Here is a 16,759-nt window from a genome sequence, read left to right as displayed (position 1 = left end):
AGGTGGCGCAAAGCACAAGGATCGGCATAAGGATCCCGGTTTGAACCCCGGCTCCCCACCTGCAGGGGAGTCGCTTCACAAGCGGTGAAGCAGGTCTGCAGGTGTCTATCTTTCTCTCCTCCTCTCTGTCTTCCCCTCCTCTCTCCATTTCTCTCTGTCCTATCCAGCAACGACTACAACAATAAAACAACAAGGGCAACAAAAAGGGAATAAATAAATAAAATAAATTAAAAAAAAAAGAATAGAAATGATCTTCAGTGGTCCAGGAGGTGGCACAGTGGCTAAGGCACTAGACTCTCAAGCTTGAGATCCTGAGTTCAATCCCCGGCAGCACATGTACCAGAGTGATGTCTGGTTCTCGCTCTCCTATCTTTTTTTTTTTTAATATTTATTTTATTTATTTATCCCCTTTTGTTGCCCTTGTTTTTTTTATTGTTGTAGTCGTTGTTGGATAGGACAGAGAGAAATGGAGAGAGGAGGGGAAGACAGAGAGGGGGAGAGAAAGACAGATACCTGCAGACCTGCTTCACCGCCTATGAAGCGACTCCCCTGCAGGTGGGGAGCCGGGGTTCAAATCGGGATCCTTATGCCGGTCCTTGTACTTTGCGCCTCGTGTGCTTAACCCGCTGTGCTACAGCCCGACTCCCTCTCTCTCCTATCTTTCTCATTAATAAATAAAATCTTAAAAAAAAAAAAAAAGATCTTCAGTGTGGTTCAGTAAGCTGGAGCATGAGGTCCTGAGTTCAATCCCACCATCACATATGTCAGCAATACTCTAGTTCTTTTTCCTCTTTCTCTCTCATTAATATTAATAATAGAAATTATCTTCAGCAACAAACAAGCTTTTCACTACTGAAGAAGCCCAGGCGAGGAAGCAAACAACCACTGCCACGGTGCCATATTTTCTGACCTCTTTATTAATATTCATCCGGTGTTTCAGAGCCCTCCCTTGTATCCTCTCTTCCAAATGAGAGGCTCCCTGCCCTAAGTCATCAGCTCCTGAGAGCTCACCTAAAGAATATGTTCTTCCTGACATGGCACGGGCAGCCTGAAGGCCAGACAGGAGGAAGGGAGGACTCCTGCTCTCAACATTCCTGAGATGTCCAAGCCCAGAATGGGCACAGAAACAAGGCTTCTTGTTATATCTCCTCAGGCCCGGAGAAGTCAGCTAACTGGGTTCCCGGCTGTGCTTTCTCATCCAGTTAGGACTACAAATCAGGCTGAAGCTTCTGCTGGCCCTGCTCACCAGCGCAACTATGCATAGACCTAGTGGCAGCTTCAGCCTGTACTCGCCCTCTCAGCCTTGGCAACAGGAACATCACAGGCTGTGAGTCTGAGGAGGACATGAGCTGCTTAGAGGGCTTTTTTCCAGGGCCACTTTTGGCCTCAGCTGGACCCTGCCCACACTGACTCCTTAAATGAAAGCCAAGCCCCCCGCTTCACAGCTCCCTGTCCCGCCCTGTTCCCTTTGTCCCGAGGCAGGAAGTCCATGTGCAGGCTCACAGATTATTCCGCTGTAGCACCTCACACAGGTTCTGGTTGGCATCAGGCTCCTCAGTCAGCACCTCCACAGACTCCCACTCCCCAGATCGGTTTGATCTTTTGATGGCGTCCACCACACTCTGCATGTATAGCCCATCCTCGAATGAGGCAGCCATGGAGACAGGGGAGTGGTCCCATGTGCGGCGGTCCCCCTGACCCTGGAAGGACTGGCGCAAGGCCTGCACCATGTACACCATGCCCTTCAGGTAGAGCAGTGGGACGTCCTGGGGGCCCTGCTCAGGCAGCCCTGTGTCCATGGCCAGTGAGTCCCTCAGCAGGAGTTCTTCCTGTGTGGCAGAGTTCTTCTGCCCATAGAGGTCAGCCCCCCGGGCCACAAGGCGTCCTGCAGAGCCCACCACCATAACCTCATGCACAAAGGCCCCTGGCATGTTGAAATTGAGTGTGACTGTGCTACATACACCTCCACCCATGAGCATCTGAAAGAAACAGAAGTCGTCACTGGTGACATGCCGGATGCCACAGATGGCTGCATTCTGCCTCACGAAGGTCTTGAGCAGTCCATGCACCTTTTCGGCTCTCTGACCTGTCAGGTGGGTCAACAGATCTACAATGTAGGTGCCCATGGTGTGCAGGCCGCCACCTCCCATGAGCTCATCACAGATCCAGCCATAGCTGGGGCTGAGCAGGCTGCCCGAGTAGATACGGGCATCGCAGATCATCACAGCGCCCACATAGTGCTCTGCAATCAGCTGCTTCATGCGCACAAAGGCAGGCAGGAAGCGCAGTACGTTCCCCACCAGGCTCATCAGCTGGGGGTAGTAGCGAGAGGCTGTCACCATCCGGAAGGCATCCACTGATGTAGCTGCCTTTTCACAAACCACATTCTTCCCAATACCTGAGAACAAGACATAACAGGTAATTTCAAAGTTCCAAGAAGTTTACCCTGGGGGGAAGACTTCTATATATTTTTTTTTTTAAAGAAGATTCAGGAAAGCTCCCTGTGACAGTAGGTGGTAGGCTGGAACAAAAGAAAAGGTGACTAAGCTTGGACTTGAAAAATGGTACCCAGTGTTTGGGACTAGAGAAAGCTATGGGCTGGATAAAGAGGAGTAAGTTCTTAGGGGAAATGAAAGTAGCAGAGGCAAAAGATACAAAGCAGGATCAGGAAGTAACAAAGGACACTGTGATGGCAAACTTTATAGATCAGTATGGCTATGGTAAATATCAAATACAAGTCAAGACATTGGTAAGAAGGTATTTTTTTTTTTTAGATGTAATTAGCATTTAAACCAGCCGACTTCTGAGTACAGCAGATGAGGTGCCATAATGTAGGTGGGCCTCATCTAATCAAATGAAGGCCTAAAAAAAAAAAAAAGAAAAAGAAAGAAAAAGACAAGCCTCCAGCTCCAGACTGTTCCTGGTATTTCCAGCCAATTCCTGGCTCTGAAGATTTGTCATTTCCTGTATTCACATGAACCAGCTCCTTAAAATAAATTTCTATTTCCTTCTCTCTATGTTCTGTATTGGTTCCGTTCCTCTGGAGGATAGTACTTAATACAGGTGGGCTTCAGAGGTGGATGTGACACTGTATTTATTTACTTATTTGAGAGGGACCTGAACACTACTCAGCTCTGGTTTATGGTGGTGCTTGGGGATTAAACCAGGGCCTCAGACATGTAAGTCTGATGTGATAACAATAGTTCTAGCTGAGAGTGCCGGGTGGAGGTGCATGTAGAACAATTGTTCTAGTGATTGGTGAATAGCCTCCATGTAACACATCTTCAGAGAGAGCTCCCTGCAAAAGACAGTCTTTCATTTCTGTCAAAACTTTCATAGTCCAAATCAAAGGACAGACTCATTTTCCTGCTTACTTCAGTGAACATTTATCCTTCCCAACTCATTGGGGATCATAGACAAACTCTTACCCTTAGAACCAGGGTAGCAGGAGTCAGTCGGTAGCACAGTGGGTTAAGTGCACGTGGCGCAAAGCACAAGGACCGGCGTAAGAATCCCGGTTCGAACCCCCGGCTCCCCACCTGCAGGGAAGTCGCTTCACAGGCGGTGAAGCAGGCCTGCAAGTGTCTATCTTTCTCTCCCTCTCTCTGCCTTCCCCTCCTCTCTCCATTTCTCTCTGTCCTAACAAGGGCGACATCAACAACTACAACAACAATGAAAAACAGCAAGGGCAACAAAAAGGGAAAAAAAAAATATATATATATATATATATACCAGGGAAGCAACCAGAACAAGTAGCAAAGCCTTGAATCTTCCACCATAAAGGTCAGGGATAGTGGTGGTTAGCTTCATGACAAACTAGTCCTGGACCCAGATATCTCACTCTTTTTTGCCACCAGGGTTATTGCTGGGACTCAATGTCAGCACTATGAATTCACCATTTCTGGTATATTTTTTTAAAAAAGTTTTTAATTGGATAGACAGAGAGAAATTGAGGGGGGAGGAGAGATGGACAGGGAGAAAGACAGACACCTGCAGACCTGCTTCAATGCTTGTTAAACGTCCTCCGAAGGTGGGGAATGAGGGCTTGAACCCAGGTCCTCGGTCATGGTAATATGCACTTAACTAGTGTGCCACTGCCCAGTCCCTTGGCTCTTACAACTTCACATGGGGGGGAGGGGTTGGGCGGTAGCGCAGCAGGTTAAGCACAGGTGGCACAAAGCACAAGGACCGGGGTAAGATTTTCAGTTGAAGTCCCCGGTTCCCCAACTGCAGGGGAGTTGCTTCACAGGCGGTGAAGCAAGTCTACAGGTTTCTATCTTTCTCTCCCCCTTTCAGTCTTCCCCATCTCTCTCCATTTCTCTGTCCTATTCAACAACAAAGACACCAATAACAACAATGACAAACAAGGGTAACAAAGGGGAAAAAATTGCCTCCAGGAACAGTGGATTGTAGTGCAGGCACTGCAAAAAACGGTATCATCTGTTTTCCATCTACATCATTCCTCGGCCTTGCGTGAGCTTAATGTGCAACTTGACGATACGAGAATCCGGCATGAAGCCCAGCCAGTCTATCTTGGTGTTACTCTCGATCGTACCCTGTCATTTCACAATCATCTCATAAAAACTACAGCAAAGGTGGGCGCGAGGAATAACATCATTGCAAGACTGGCCAACTCCTCATGGGGCGCGAGCGCTTCCACACTACGATCATCATCTCTGGCATTATGCTATTCCACTGCAGAATACTGTGCCCCAGTATGGTTCTGTAGCCCCCATGTCCACTTGGTCAATTCCAAATTATATTCCTCCATGAGGATAATTTCTGGAACCATCCGTTCCACCCCGGTTCCATGGCTGCCAGTTCTTAGCAACATCGCCCCGCCAGATATTCGTCGGGATGCGGCATCATCTAAGTTCATTTCCCACATCTACGCTCGACCGGACCTGCCAATATACACGGATATCTTCACCCACCCTGTCCAACGCTTGACGTCTCGTCACCCAATCTGGTCCCCTACGCCTACACTGAACTTCTCTGTTCCAGTCTCTTGGAAACAGAGCTGGCAGTCAGCTGAGGTAAAGAACAAACACCTCATCACAGACCCCTGCAAGCGTCAACCCGGCTTTGACCTAGCACGTTATGATTGGGCCCTCCTCAATAGCTATCGAACAGGCCATGGCCGGTGCACCGCTATGTTCCATCGCTGGGGAGCCAGAGACGACCCGAACTGCCCCTGCGGCTACAGACAGACTATGACCCACATAGTCAATGACTGCCACCTCTCCAGATTCAAAGGAGGTCTCGAAACTTTACATCAGGCTCAACCTGACGCTGTTGACTGGCTACGGAAGAAGGGCAAACGCTAGAAGAAGAACTGAGCCCCATCAATAACCCTGGAGGCAAAAAAAAAAAAAAAAAAAGAAAGAAAGAAATAGTTACTGGGTGGGGGAGATAGCATAATGGTTATGCAGAGTCTCTCATGCCTTAGGCTCCAAAGTTCCAGATTCAATCCCCTGCAACACTATAAACCAGACCTGAGAAGTGCTCTGTGGTTCTTTTTTTTTTCTCTCTGCATTTCCCTCAAAAATAAAATAAACTATTTAAAAAAGAAGAAATAGTTACTATGATGCAAGGGCCGGGTGATGACGTACCTGGTTGAGTGCAAGTTTCAATGTGCAAGGACCTGGGTTCAAGCGCCTAGTCCCAAGCGCCTAGTCCCCGTCTACAGGGGGGAAAATCTTCACAAGTGGTGAAGCAGGGCTGCAGATGTCTCTCCCTCTCCCTCTCTATCAGGCTGTTTATATCCAAAAAATAAAGATAATTAAATTTTTTTTTAAAGTTACTATGATGCTGGGGAGATAGCATAGTGGTTATGCAAAAAAATATATTTTTTTTCATGCTTAAGGCTCTAAGGTCCCAAGTTCAATCTCTCTTTTTTTTTGATATTTTATTTACTATTGGATAAAGACAGAAAGAAATTGAAGAGAAGGGGAGGTAGAGTGGGAGACACACACACTTGCAGCACTGCTTCATCACTCAGGAAACTTTCCCCCTGCAGATGAGAGCCAGGGGTTTGAACTTGGGTCTTTGTGTACTGTAAAGTGTGCACTTAATCAGGTGCGCCACTCAAGTTCAATCTCCAGCAACACCATACACCAGAGCTAAGTGGTGCTCTGCTGAACAATTACTGTTAATTAATTATATGTTATCTTATTTGTTACTGAAATCTATTCTCACTCACATTTATTATGTATGTTATTTCTAGTCTCTCCAACTAGACTGTGCCATCCAAAAGCAAAGAAAACACTGAGCTAACATCACTTTAAATGCCCAGAACAATATCAGGGCATTGTCCAGTACATAGAGGCATATAAAACATTGCTAGATGAATATTACATGGCTTCATTTCCATTTATTTTATTTCCATTATTTCCTTTTATTTGATAGAACAGAGAGAGATTGAGAAGAAAGGGGGAATATTTATAGAGAGAAAGAAACACACCTGTAAATCTGCTTCACCACTCATGAAGCATCTCCCCTTCAGGTGAGGGGGGGGCTGTCTCGAACCTGGATCCTTGCATATGGTAGTGGGTATGTTCAATTGGGTGTACCACTGCCTGTCTCCCTTCCTTTTAAATCATATTCTGATTTGTAGAAGGTGAAGAGAAAACTTTATCTAAGTTGACAGGAAAGAGAAGCCCAACAGGAAATGCAGGAGAACAGTTTAGCAAGCCACACCCAGGCAGGGGCAGGAGGTTGCCCTGCCAACTGCTTCCTGAGGGAGTGGAGAAGTGAACTGGCTGTCCTGTGGCTCCTGTTAGGGAAACCAGAGCTGTCAGCAAGCCTTCCTGCCTGCTGGTATTCAAGACAGAAAAGTCTGGCAGGAAGGGTGTATGCTCCATCTAGACAAGGCCTGACAAAACATAGGAAATGGCAGCTTTGCTATACACCCTTCTTTCCTTTCCATGGTGCAACATGCCATAGAAATGGAAGAACCAATACATCGATGACAACTAATTCCCCTGTACCCATGTCTCAGAACTCAGACTTGAATCAACTTTCCATTGCCTGAAATATATTCATCTCTAGTCTGTCTGACAGGCCAACTCCTACAAGTGTTTCCTGGGGGCTGGGTAGTGGTACACATGTTATCATGTACAAGGATCCTGGCCCAAGCCCCTGCTCCTCACCTACAGGGGGGAAGCTTCACAAGTGGTGAAGCAGGTCTGCAGGTGTCTCTCTTTTTCTGTCTCTCTCTTTTAAAATATTTATTTATTCCCTTTTGTTGCCCTTGCTGTTTTATTGTAGTTATTGATGTCATCATTGTTGGATAGGACAGAGAGAAATGGAAAGAGGAGAGGAAGACAGAGAGGGGGAGAGAAAGATAGACACCAGCAGACCTGCTTCACCGCCTGTGAAGCGACTCCCCTGCAGGTGGGGAGCCGGGGGCTCAAACCAGGATCTTTGAGCAGGTCCTAGCGCTTTGCGCCTCCTCCGCTTAACCAGCTGCGCTACTGCCTGACTCCCTCTTTATCTCCCTTTACCTTTCCTCTCAAGATTTCTCTGTTCTATCAAATAAAGTAGGAGTAGGAGGAAGGTGGGGAGGAGAAGAAGAGGGAAAATGGCTGCTAGGAGTGGTGGACTCATATGATAACCCTGGTGGCAAGACAGAAAGAGAGGGAAAAAAACACACAGTAAGGTGGCCCTATGTTACAACAGAATGAAGGTGGTGAGTGGTAGTGCACAGAGTTGAGCACACATATTGCAATGCACCAGGACCCAGGCTCAAGCCTCTGAGCCCTACCCACAGAACGGAGGCTTCACAAATGGTAAAGCAGTGTTACAGGTGTCACTTTTTAATTTTTTTAAATTATCTTTTCTTTAAATTTTTATTTCTTTATTGGGGGTAAAATTATCTATTTATTTATTGGAGACAAAAGTTGAGAGGAAGGGGGAGATAGAGAGATAGGAGACATCTGCAGCCCTACTTCACCACTTGCAAAGCTTTCCCCTACAGGTGGGGCCTGGGGTCTAGAACCCAGGACCTTTTGCATTGTAACATGTGCACTCAACCAGGTGCACCAGCACCCAGGTGTCTCTTTCTCTCCCACTTCCACCTCAGTTTCTCTCTGTCTCTATCAATCAATCAATAAATAAGTAAATAATATTTATTTTTAAACTTATTTCATGGGGCTGTGTGGTGGTGCACCTGGTTGAGCATACACATTACAGTGCTTGATGACCTGAGTTTGAGCCCCCAGTCCCTACTTGCAGAGGGAAAACTTTGTGAGTGGTGAAGGAGGGCTGCAGGTGTCTCTCTCTCCGTCTCTATCACCCCCTTCCCTTTAGATTTCTGGCTGTCTATCCAATAAATAAATAAAGATAATTAAAAAAATTTAAAGTATTTCCTTAATGTTTACTTAGAAACTTACTTATGGGAGGTGTGGAAGGTTGGAGAAGGTTGTGACTTTCCAAGACACTGGCACATTTGCACCTAAAGCTGTATGACTCCCATTCCCAATAAACCTTCCTCTGGCACTGCCCTAGGGGTGGCTGAAGTCCTAGAATACAACTACATGCAGATCCCAGAGCAATAAAGACCATCCAGGACTAGAGGAGTAGTGACACTCAAAGGACCACAGAGAAGGAGACACACTTTCCCTTTGCTATGCCCTGGCCATTCTTACCGAGCGCCTTCACAGATATCTGCCGGGTGAGCGGAGGAGGGATATTGATGCACACCAGATCCACATCTTGATGCAGCAAGACGTCATCGGTCCGGCTGGTATAGAAGGAGATGTTCATCTCCTCAGCAAGCTGCTTTGCTTCCTCCTCAGTCTTTCCCCACAGGGCCTCCACCGTGAACCCTTCTGCCCTCAGCAGTGGGACCAGAACTCGGGCGGAGCTGCCCGTCCCAAACACACCCACTCCTGGGAGCATCTTCATGCCAGTTTCTCTGTTCAGGAACTCATCTCCTCACAAGGGCTTCCAGCATGAGTATGACGTTCCCACAGTCCTGGTCAAACATGGTTCCTGAAACAGCAAATGTTACACTGGCTATTAGTAGAGGGCAACCTCAGCTGAGGCTACTTTTTTGATCTATTTGGAACCAACAGTTGTCTGCCATAGAAGCACATATAAAGACTACTCCAAAATGAAAAGCTGAAGGGACTTCTCTCAAAGAGACTTAGATACTGAGCAATGTGACCCAGGAGGTAGCACAGTGATCAATCACTGACTAGACTCGAAAGCATGAGGTCCCAAGTTTAGTAGATCCCTGGCATCCCATGTTCCAGATGATACTCTAGCTCTCTTTTTCCGCCCCACTTTCTCCTAAATAAGCTTCAAAAAACAATTATTATTTATTTTGGCTTGAGACAAACTGAGAGGGAGAGAGAAAGAGAGAACCTGCAGCACTACTTCACCATTTGTGAAGCTTCCTCCCCACAGGTGGGACCAGGGGCTCAAACCCAGGTGTTTGTACTTGGTGTGCTCAACTGGCTGCACCAAACTTGCCCCCTTTCAACCTCCCCCATACCTTTTTTTTTTTTTAAAGGAGATCAGCTGTATGTATCTACAGACTTCAGGGAATGAGGAAAAATAGAATGAAAAAAGGGGGGGAGTTTTAGAATAATAACCAATCCCTCCCTACTTCCAAATTGTTTAAAATTATTTTGAGGGAGTCAGGCGGTAGCGCAGGTTAAGCACAGGTGGCACAAAGCACAAGGACCGGCGTAAGAATCCCGGTTCGAGCCCCTGGCTCCCCACCTGCAGGGGAGTCACTTCACAAGCAGTGAAGCAGGACTATAGGTGTCTATCTTTCTCCCCCCCCTCTGTCTTCCCCTCCTCTCTCCATTTCTCTCTGTCCTATCCAACAATGTTGGCATCAATACTAACTACTAAAATACTAACAATAAAACAAGGGCAACAAAAGGGAAAATAAGTAAATAAAAATTTTAAAAATAATTTTTTAATAATGGTCATCTCTGTGTCCCTAAAAACATAAAACAGGGTCAGCAAGATAGGTAACTTGGGAGATTGCCTGCTCTGTCATGTGCATCTGGGCCTCTCACACTGGGGAAACTCTGGTGCTGTGGCGTATCCCTTTCCCCCTTTAGCTCTCTTTTCTTTCTTTCTTTCTTTTTATTTTTTTGTGCCTCCAGGGTTATTGCTGGGGCTCGGTGCCTGCACTACTAATCCACTGCTCCTGGAGGCCATTTTTTCCCATTTTGTTCCTCTTGTTGTTTATCATTGTTGTTACTATTATTGCTGTCATGGTTGGGTAGGACAGAGAGAAATCAAGAGAGGAAGGGGGGAAGACAGAGAGGGGGAGAGAAAGAGAGACACCTGCAGACCTGCTTCCGTGCAGACCTGCTATGTGCACAACCTGCTTCACTGCTTGTGAAGTGACCCCTGCAGGTAGGGAGTGGGGGGGGGGGGGCTGGAATTGAGATCCTTACGCCAGTCCTTGTGCTTGCACCACCTGCACTTAACTCACTGTGCTAACGCCCAACTCCCTTTTTAAAAAAAAATATTTATTCCCTTTTGTTGCCCTTGTTGTTTTATTGTTGTTATTGCTGTTGTTGTTGTTGGATAGGACAGAGAGAAATGGAGAGAGGAGGGGAAGACAGAGAGGGGGAGAGAAAGACAGACACCTGCAGACCCACTTCATCGCCTGTGAAGTGACTCCCCTGCAGGTGGGGAGCCAGGGGAGTCTTTCTCTCCCCCCCTCTGTCTTCCTCTCCTCTCTCCATTTCTCTCTGTCCTATCCAACAATGATGACATCAATAACAATAATAATAACTACAACAACAATAAAACAAGGGCAACAAAAGGGGGGGAAATAGAAAAAAAGTTTATTAAAAAAAAGTTGGGAGTCAGGCGGTAGGTAGTGCATCGGGTTAAGCGCAGGTGGCACAAAGTGCAAGGACCAGCTTGAGGATCCTGGTTCAAGTCCCCTGCTCCCCACCTGCAGGGGAGTCGCTTCACAAGCAGTGAGCAGGTCTGCTGGTGTCTTTCTCTCCCCCCTCTGTCTTCTCCTTCTCTCTCCATTTCTCTCTGTCCTATCCAACAATGATGACATCAATAACAACAATAACAACTACAAAATAAAACAAGGGCAACAAAAGGGAATAAATACTTATTAAAAAAAGAAGTTACTGTCATCAAACCCCCCCCCACTGAATACTTTCTGCCTATATTCTCTGCATCAACTTAGTTCCTCAACCCAGAAAGGTGTACCGTATCTCTCCTTATTCCCTTACCTGTAGAGTAAGCCTTTGTCAAGTCTACTACCTCACTATTATCTCTTAAATTCACCCATCCAATTTAATTTTTCTCATTTTTGTTAAGATATTTATGTATATATGTATATGGAGAGTAAGAGAGAGAGACAAACCCAGGGCACACTGGCACATCTGATACTAAGAATCGAAACTGGGATTTCATATTTACCAGTGCTTTACCTACCACAGCACCTTCTAGTCCCCCCCCCACCCCTTTTTCAGTCACCTTCTGTCACTGTCCCTGTCTAGTTTTCAGCACCCCTCACCTGGCTGACTACAACTTTTTAAAGTCTTTTTCTTTTCTTTTCTTTTCTTTTCTTTTCTTTTCTTTTCTTTTCTTTTCTTTTTTCCTCCAGGATTATTGCTGGGGCTTGGTGCCTCCACTATGAATCCACTGCTCCTGGAGGCCACTTTTCCCCTTTTGTTGCCCTTGTTGTTTATCATCATCGTTGTTGTTGTTATTTAATTAAAAAATTTATATATATATATATATTTATTTACATTTTTTCCCTTTTTGATGCCCTTGTTGTTTTCTATTATTGTCAGTTATTATTGTTGTTGATGTCATTGTTAGATATGGAAGAAGTGGAGAAAGGAGGGAAAGACAGAGAGGGGGAGAGAAAGCTAGATACCTGGAGACCTGCTTCACTGCTTGTGAAGTGACTCCTCTGCAGGTGGGAAGCCGGGGGCTCAAACTGGGATCCTTACACAGGTCTTTGCGCTTTGCACCATGTTCGCTTAACTCGCTGCATTACCGACGACTCCCCGTTGTTGTTATTGCTGTTGTGGTTGTTGGACAGAGAAATTGAGAGAGGAGGAGAAAACAGAGAGGGGGAGAGAAAGATAGACAGACACCTGCAGACCTGCTTCACCACCGTGAAGCAATCCCCCTGCAGGTGGAGAGCCGGAGGCTCAAACCAGGATCCTTACGCAGGTCCTTGCCCTTTGCGCCACGTGCCCTTAACCCACTGCGACACCGCCCTCCCCTCCCACTACAACTTTATAAAAACTATTTTTTAAATTTTATTTTAATGAGAAAGAGATACAGAGAGAAAGATGCAGAGAAAGAGACCAGAGCACTGCTTAGCTCTGGCTTATGGTGGTAATGGGGATTGTGCCCAGGTCCTGGGAGCCTTAGGCCAGGCATAAAGTCATTTTGCATAACCATTATGTTGTCTCCACAGACCCACTGCAACTTTCTTTTTTTTTTTTTTTTTCCTCCTCCAGGGTTATTGCTGGGCTCGGTGCCTGCACCATGAATCCACCGCTCCTGGAGGCCATTTTTTTTCCCCCCCTTTTGTTGCCCTTGTTGTAGCTTCGTTGTGGTTATTATTATTGCCCTTGTTGATGCAATTTGTTGTTGGATAGGACAGAGAAAAATGGAGAGAGGAGGGGAAGACAGAGAAGGGGAGAGAAAGATAGACACCTGCAGACCTGCTTCACCGCCTGTGAAGCGACTCCCCTGCAGGTGGGGAGCCGGGGGCTCGAACCGGGATCCTTATGCCGGTTCCTGCGCTTTGCGCCACATGCGCTTAACCCACTGCGCCACCGCCCGACCCCTGCAACTTTCTACTGATCTTTGGTTTTCATATTTTTGTTCCTTCATCCATTTCCTATGATAAAAAATACTGATAAGGGGGCCAGGCAGTGGCACACCTGGTTAAGCATTGACATTACAGTGCACAAGGGCCCAGGTTCAAGCCCTTGGGTCCCCACCTGCAGGGGGAAAGCTTCACAAGTGGTGAAGCAGAGCTGCAGGTTTCTGTCTCTCCCCCCGTCTCAATTTCTCTCTGTCTCTATCTAATAATAACTAAATAAAAACACAAGAAAATATTGATAACTTTCTAAAATATAAACAGTATTATATCACTCTCATCCTATGTATTTTTTAACTTATATTCAAATTTTACTTACGTTATGAGAGAGACCAGAACACAGTTCTGATATATGCAGTGTCAAAGATCAAACCTGGAGCCTCAGGTTTGCAAAACATGTGCTCTGATACCCCCACCCCCATGCTCCCTTCCTTTAAAAACCCTTCAGTGACTATTGAGCAGTGTGTTTACACTGTGGTTTAAACCAACTAATGGGTTAGGAGAAACTTCAATAACTTCTGTTTTACTGACTGACTCAAAGGGCAACTTCATCAATACCCATAAAGTGGTGTCACCCTGGCCTCTGAGGATACCAGATGGCATGAAGAAAGGCAGGATGGATGAGAAGGTATTTCCTGCTCAAGCAAGAACAGCTGGTTTTCCTAATTTGTTTATCTTTTCTCCTAAAATCTCCCTATTTCTTGCCACTAATACCCCTGAACAATTTCTCTTTGTCCAATAATAAATCAAAACTTTCATGTGTCTGCAAAGAGTTCAACATTCAACCCTGTCTAGTTCAGAGACATTTCAGTTATTACCTGTGGGTCAAGAACGAATGATAGAAAATGCTTTGACAGGACTGGCTACCCATACTTTGACAAGACACATACTTTGACAAGGGAAGACAGGGCAGAGGTTAAAGGCATGGTGTCTGCAACCACCTGCCTTGGGCTCAAATCCTGGCCCTACCACTTACCACCTGGGTTCCCTCAGGTATGGGTCTTAATCATTCTGACCCTCTTTTTTCTCATTTGTAAAATGGAGGTAATTGTTATCTATTTCAGAAGGAAGTTAAGAGTTCAGAATTAAAATCTGTAAGGCACCTAGGAAAGGGACCTAATCAATGTGTCCTAGAACTTCACACCTCCAGAGCCCTACCCCACTAGGGAAAGAGAAACATGCTGGGGGTACAGATCGACCTGCCAATTTCCAGGTCCAGTGGAGAAGCAATGACAGAAGCCAGAACTCCTATCTTCCACACCCCACAAAGAATTTTGGTTCAGTGGTCCAGAAGGTGGTGCAGTTGTTTAATTGTTGTAGTTGGATAGGGACAGAGAGAAATGGAGAGAGGAGGGGGAAGACAGAGAGGGGTAGAGAAAGACACCTGCAGACCTGCTTCACCGCTTGTAAAGCAACTCCCCTGCAGGTGGGGAGCCTGGGGCTCGAACTGGGATCCTTAACGTCCTTGCGCTTTGCACCATCTGGGCTTAACCCGCTGCGCTACCATCCGACTCCACAGAAAAATTATTATATGTGTAGTAGAAAACTTAAGGGGCCACGTGGTGGTGCACCTGGTTAAGTGCACACATTAGTGCGTAATGACCCAGCTTTAAGCCCCTGGTCCCCACCTGCAGAGGGGAAAACTTCACAAGAGGTAAAGCAGTGCTGCAGGTGTCTCTCTCCCTCTCTAGCAACCCCTTCCCCTCTCAATTTCTCTCTACCCAATAATAAATTTAAAAAAATATATATTTACATATAAAATAATATATATAAATATACATATTTGCCTCCAGGGTTATCACTGGGGCTCGGTGCCTGCACTACGGATCCACTGCTCCTGGAGGCTATTAAAAATATATTTCTGATGTTCCAGGAGGTGGTGCAGTGGTAAAGCTTTCGACTCTCAAGCATGAGGTTGTGAGTTTGATCTCCAGCAGCACATGTGCCAGAATAATGTCTGGTTCTTTCTCTCTCCTATCTTTCTCATAAATAAATAATCTTTAATATATATTTACATATATATAAATAAATAAATAAATAAATAAATAAATATATATTTCTGTGGGTCGGGCTGTAGCGCAGCGGGTTAAGTGCACATGGCGTGAGACTCGAGGACGGGCATAAGGATCCCGGTTCAAGGCCCCGGCTCCTCACCTGCAGGGAAGTCGTTTCACATGCGGTGAAGCAGGTCTGCAGGTGTCTATCTTTCTCTCCCCTCCCCCCCGTCAGGCACCACTGCCTGACCCCTTGTATCTCTCTTTCTGCCCTCTCTTTCTCTTTCCTTTTTACCAGAGCACTGCTCAGCTTGCAGTAGTGTGGAGGACTAAATCTGGGACATTGAAGCCTCAGACATGAGAGTCTCTGCATAAACATTATGTTATCTCCCCCCTCCTTTTTTAAGGAGGTCTGTCTGTCTGTCTATTAGGACAGATAGAAATTGGGGGGAGTCCGGCAGTAGTGCAGTGGGTTAAGCGCACATGGTGCAAAGTGCAGGGACAGGCGTTAAGGATCCGGGTTGGATACCCCGGCTCCCCATCTGCAGAGGAATCGCTTCACAAGCGGTGAAGCAGGTCTGCAGGTGTCTATCTTTCTCTCCTCCTCTCTGTCTTCCCCTCCTCTCTCCATTTCTCTCTGTCCTATCCAACAACGACAACAATAATAATAACTACAACAATAAAACAACAAGGGCAACAAAAGGGAATAAATAAATAAAATAAAATAAAATAAAAAACTATCTTTATCTGTTGGGTAGGGATAGCCAGAAATTGAGAGGGGAGAGAAAGAGACACCTACAGCACTGCTTCACCACTCAAAAAGCTTTTTCCCTGCAGGTGGGGACTGGGAGCTTGAACCAGGGTCCTTGTGCATTTTAACATGTGAGCTACCACCCAACCCCCCTTTTTTGAATATTCATTTATTTATTGGATTGAGACAGCCAGAAATCGAGAGGGAAGGGGGTGATAGAGAGGGAAAGAGAGACACCTGCAGCACTGCTTCACCACTTGTGAAGCTTTCCCCCTGCAGGTGGGGCTCGAACTGGGATCCTTACGCTGAACCTTATGTTTTGTGCCACATGCGCTTAACCTGCTACGCTACCACCTGACTCCTGATTAGTTTATTTTTAATAGCCTCTATAATAACTCAATGTCATGGTCACAGATTCTTGGCCTCTCTATGCCAGCAAAAACACAAACAGAACAAAGGAAAGAAATACAATTCCCCTAGCTCCACAAGCTGACATGGCAGCAGTTAACTGTCAGGCAGCCATAACCAAATGAGAAAGCATACCCAGAACAGGTCATAATACACTAGTTCCCTTTCCCTCTCACTCATTCACCCACCCACCCCTTTCTAGTTTCTCCAGGAGACACATTAAGTGAAAGGCCTAAAGACCGGGTCAATGAGGTGTAACCACCAATGTCCAAAAGGTTCAACTAAATCAGGTCATAAAGAAGCAAATTTAACACCCATAGAGGTATCTGGGGATCACATTTAGGTCTAAAACTCAAATTCACCTCATGATTACAGTAGAAAAAAAGTATCTACTAGCTACATTATTATTATTATTATTATAATTTTTACCAGATCACTGCTCAGCTCTGGCTTATGGTGGTGTCAGGAGATTAAACCTGGTACCTTATGAACCTGGTACCTTAGAGCCTCAGGCATGAGTCTTTTTGCATAATCATTATGCTATTTTCCCCACCGAGTACTTCTGCCCCTTTAATCTGAAAATAATAAGATTATCTTAAAGTTTTTACTAGTATTACTTTTTTTTAATATTTATTTTATTTATTTATTCCCTTTTGTTGCCCTTGTTGTTTTATTGTTGTAGTTATTATTGTTGTTGTCGTTGTTGGATAGGACAGAGAGAAATGGAGAGAGGAGGGGAAGACAGAGAAGAGAGAGAGATAGACA

General features: G+C 45.7%; 1 protein-coding gene across 3 annotated transcripts in view; it reads right to left on the bottom strand.

Annotated features, from left to right (window-relative positions):
• Positions 1–899: 899 nt before the first annotated feature.
• Positions 900–16,759, bottom strand: part of GFOD2 (Gfo/Idh/MocA-like oxidoreductase domain containing 2) — a 28,336-nt gene continuing 12,476 nt past the window's right edge. For all 3 annotated transcript variants that reach the window (XM_007517724.3, XM_060185300.1, XM_060185301.1), the window contains exons 2-3: positions 8,649–8,994; positions 900–2,398 (exon numbers count right to left, since the gene is read on the bottom strand). In XM_007517724.3, the coding sequence (XP_007517786.1) occupies positions 1,500–2,398; positions 8,649–8,907 (1,158 nt within the window). In that variant the 5' untranslated portion in view covers positions 8,908–8,994 and the 3' untranslated portion in view covers positions 900–1,499. The remainder of the gene's footprint in view (positions 2,399–8,648; positions 8,995–16,759) is intronic.

Source organism: Erinaceus europaeus, chromosome 2 (assembly GCF_950295315.1).
Source record: "Erinaceus europaeus chromosome 2, mEriEur2.1, whole genome shotgun sequence".
NCBI lineage: Eukaryota > Metazoa > Chordata > Mammalia > Eulipotyphla > Erinaceidae > Erinaceus > Erinaceus europaeus.
The sequence above is the reverse complement of the archived record's forward strand: the minus strand, read 5'-3'. Positions and strand labels throughout refer to the sequence as shown.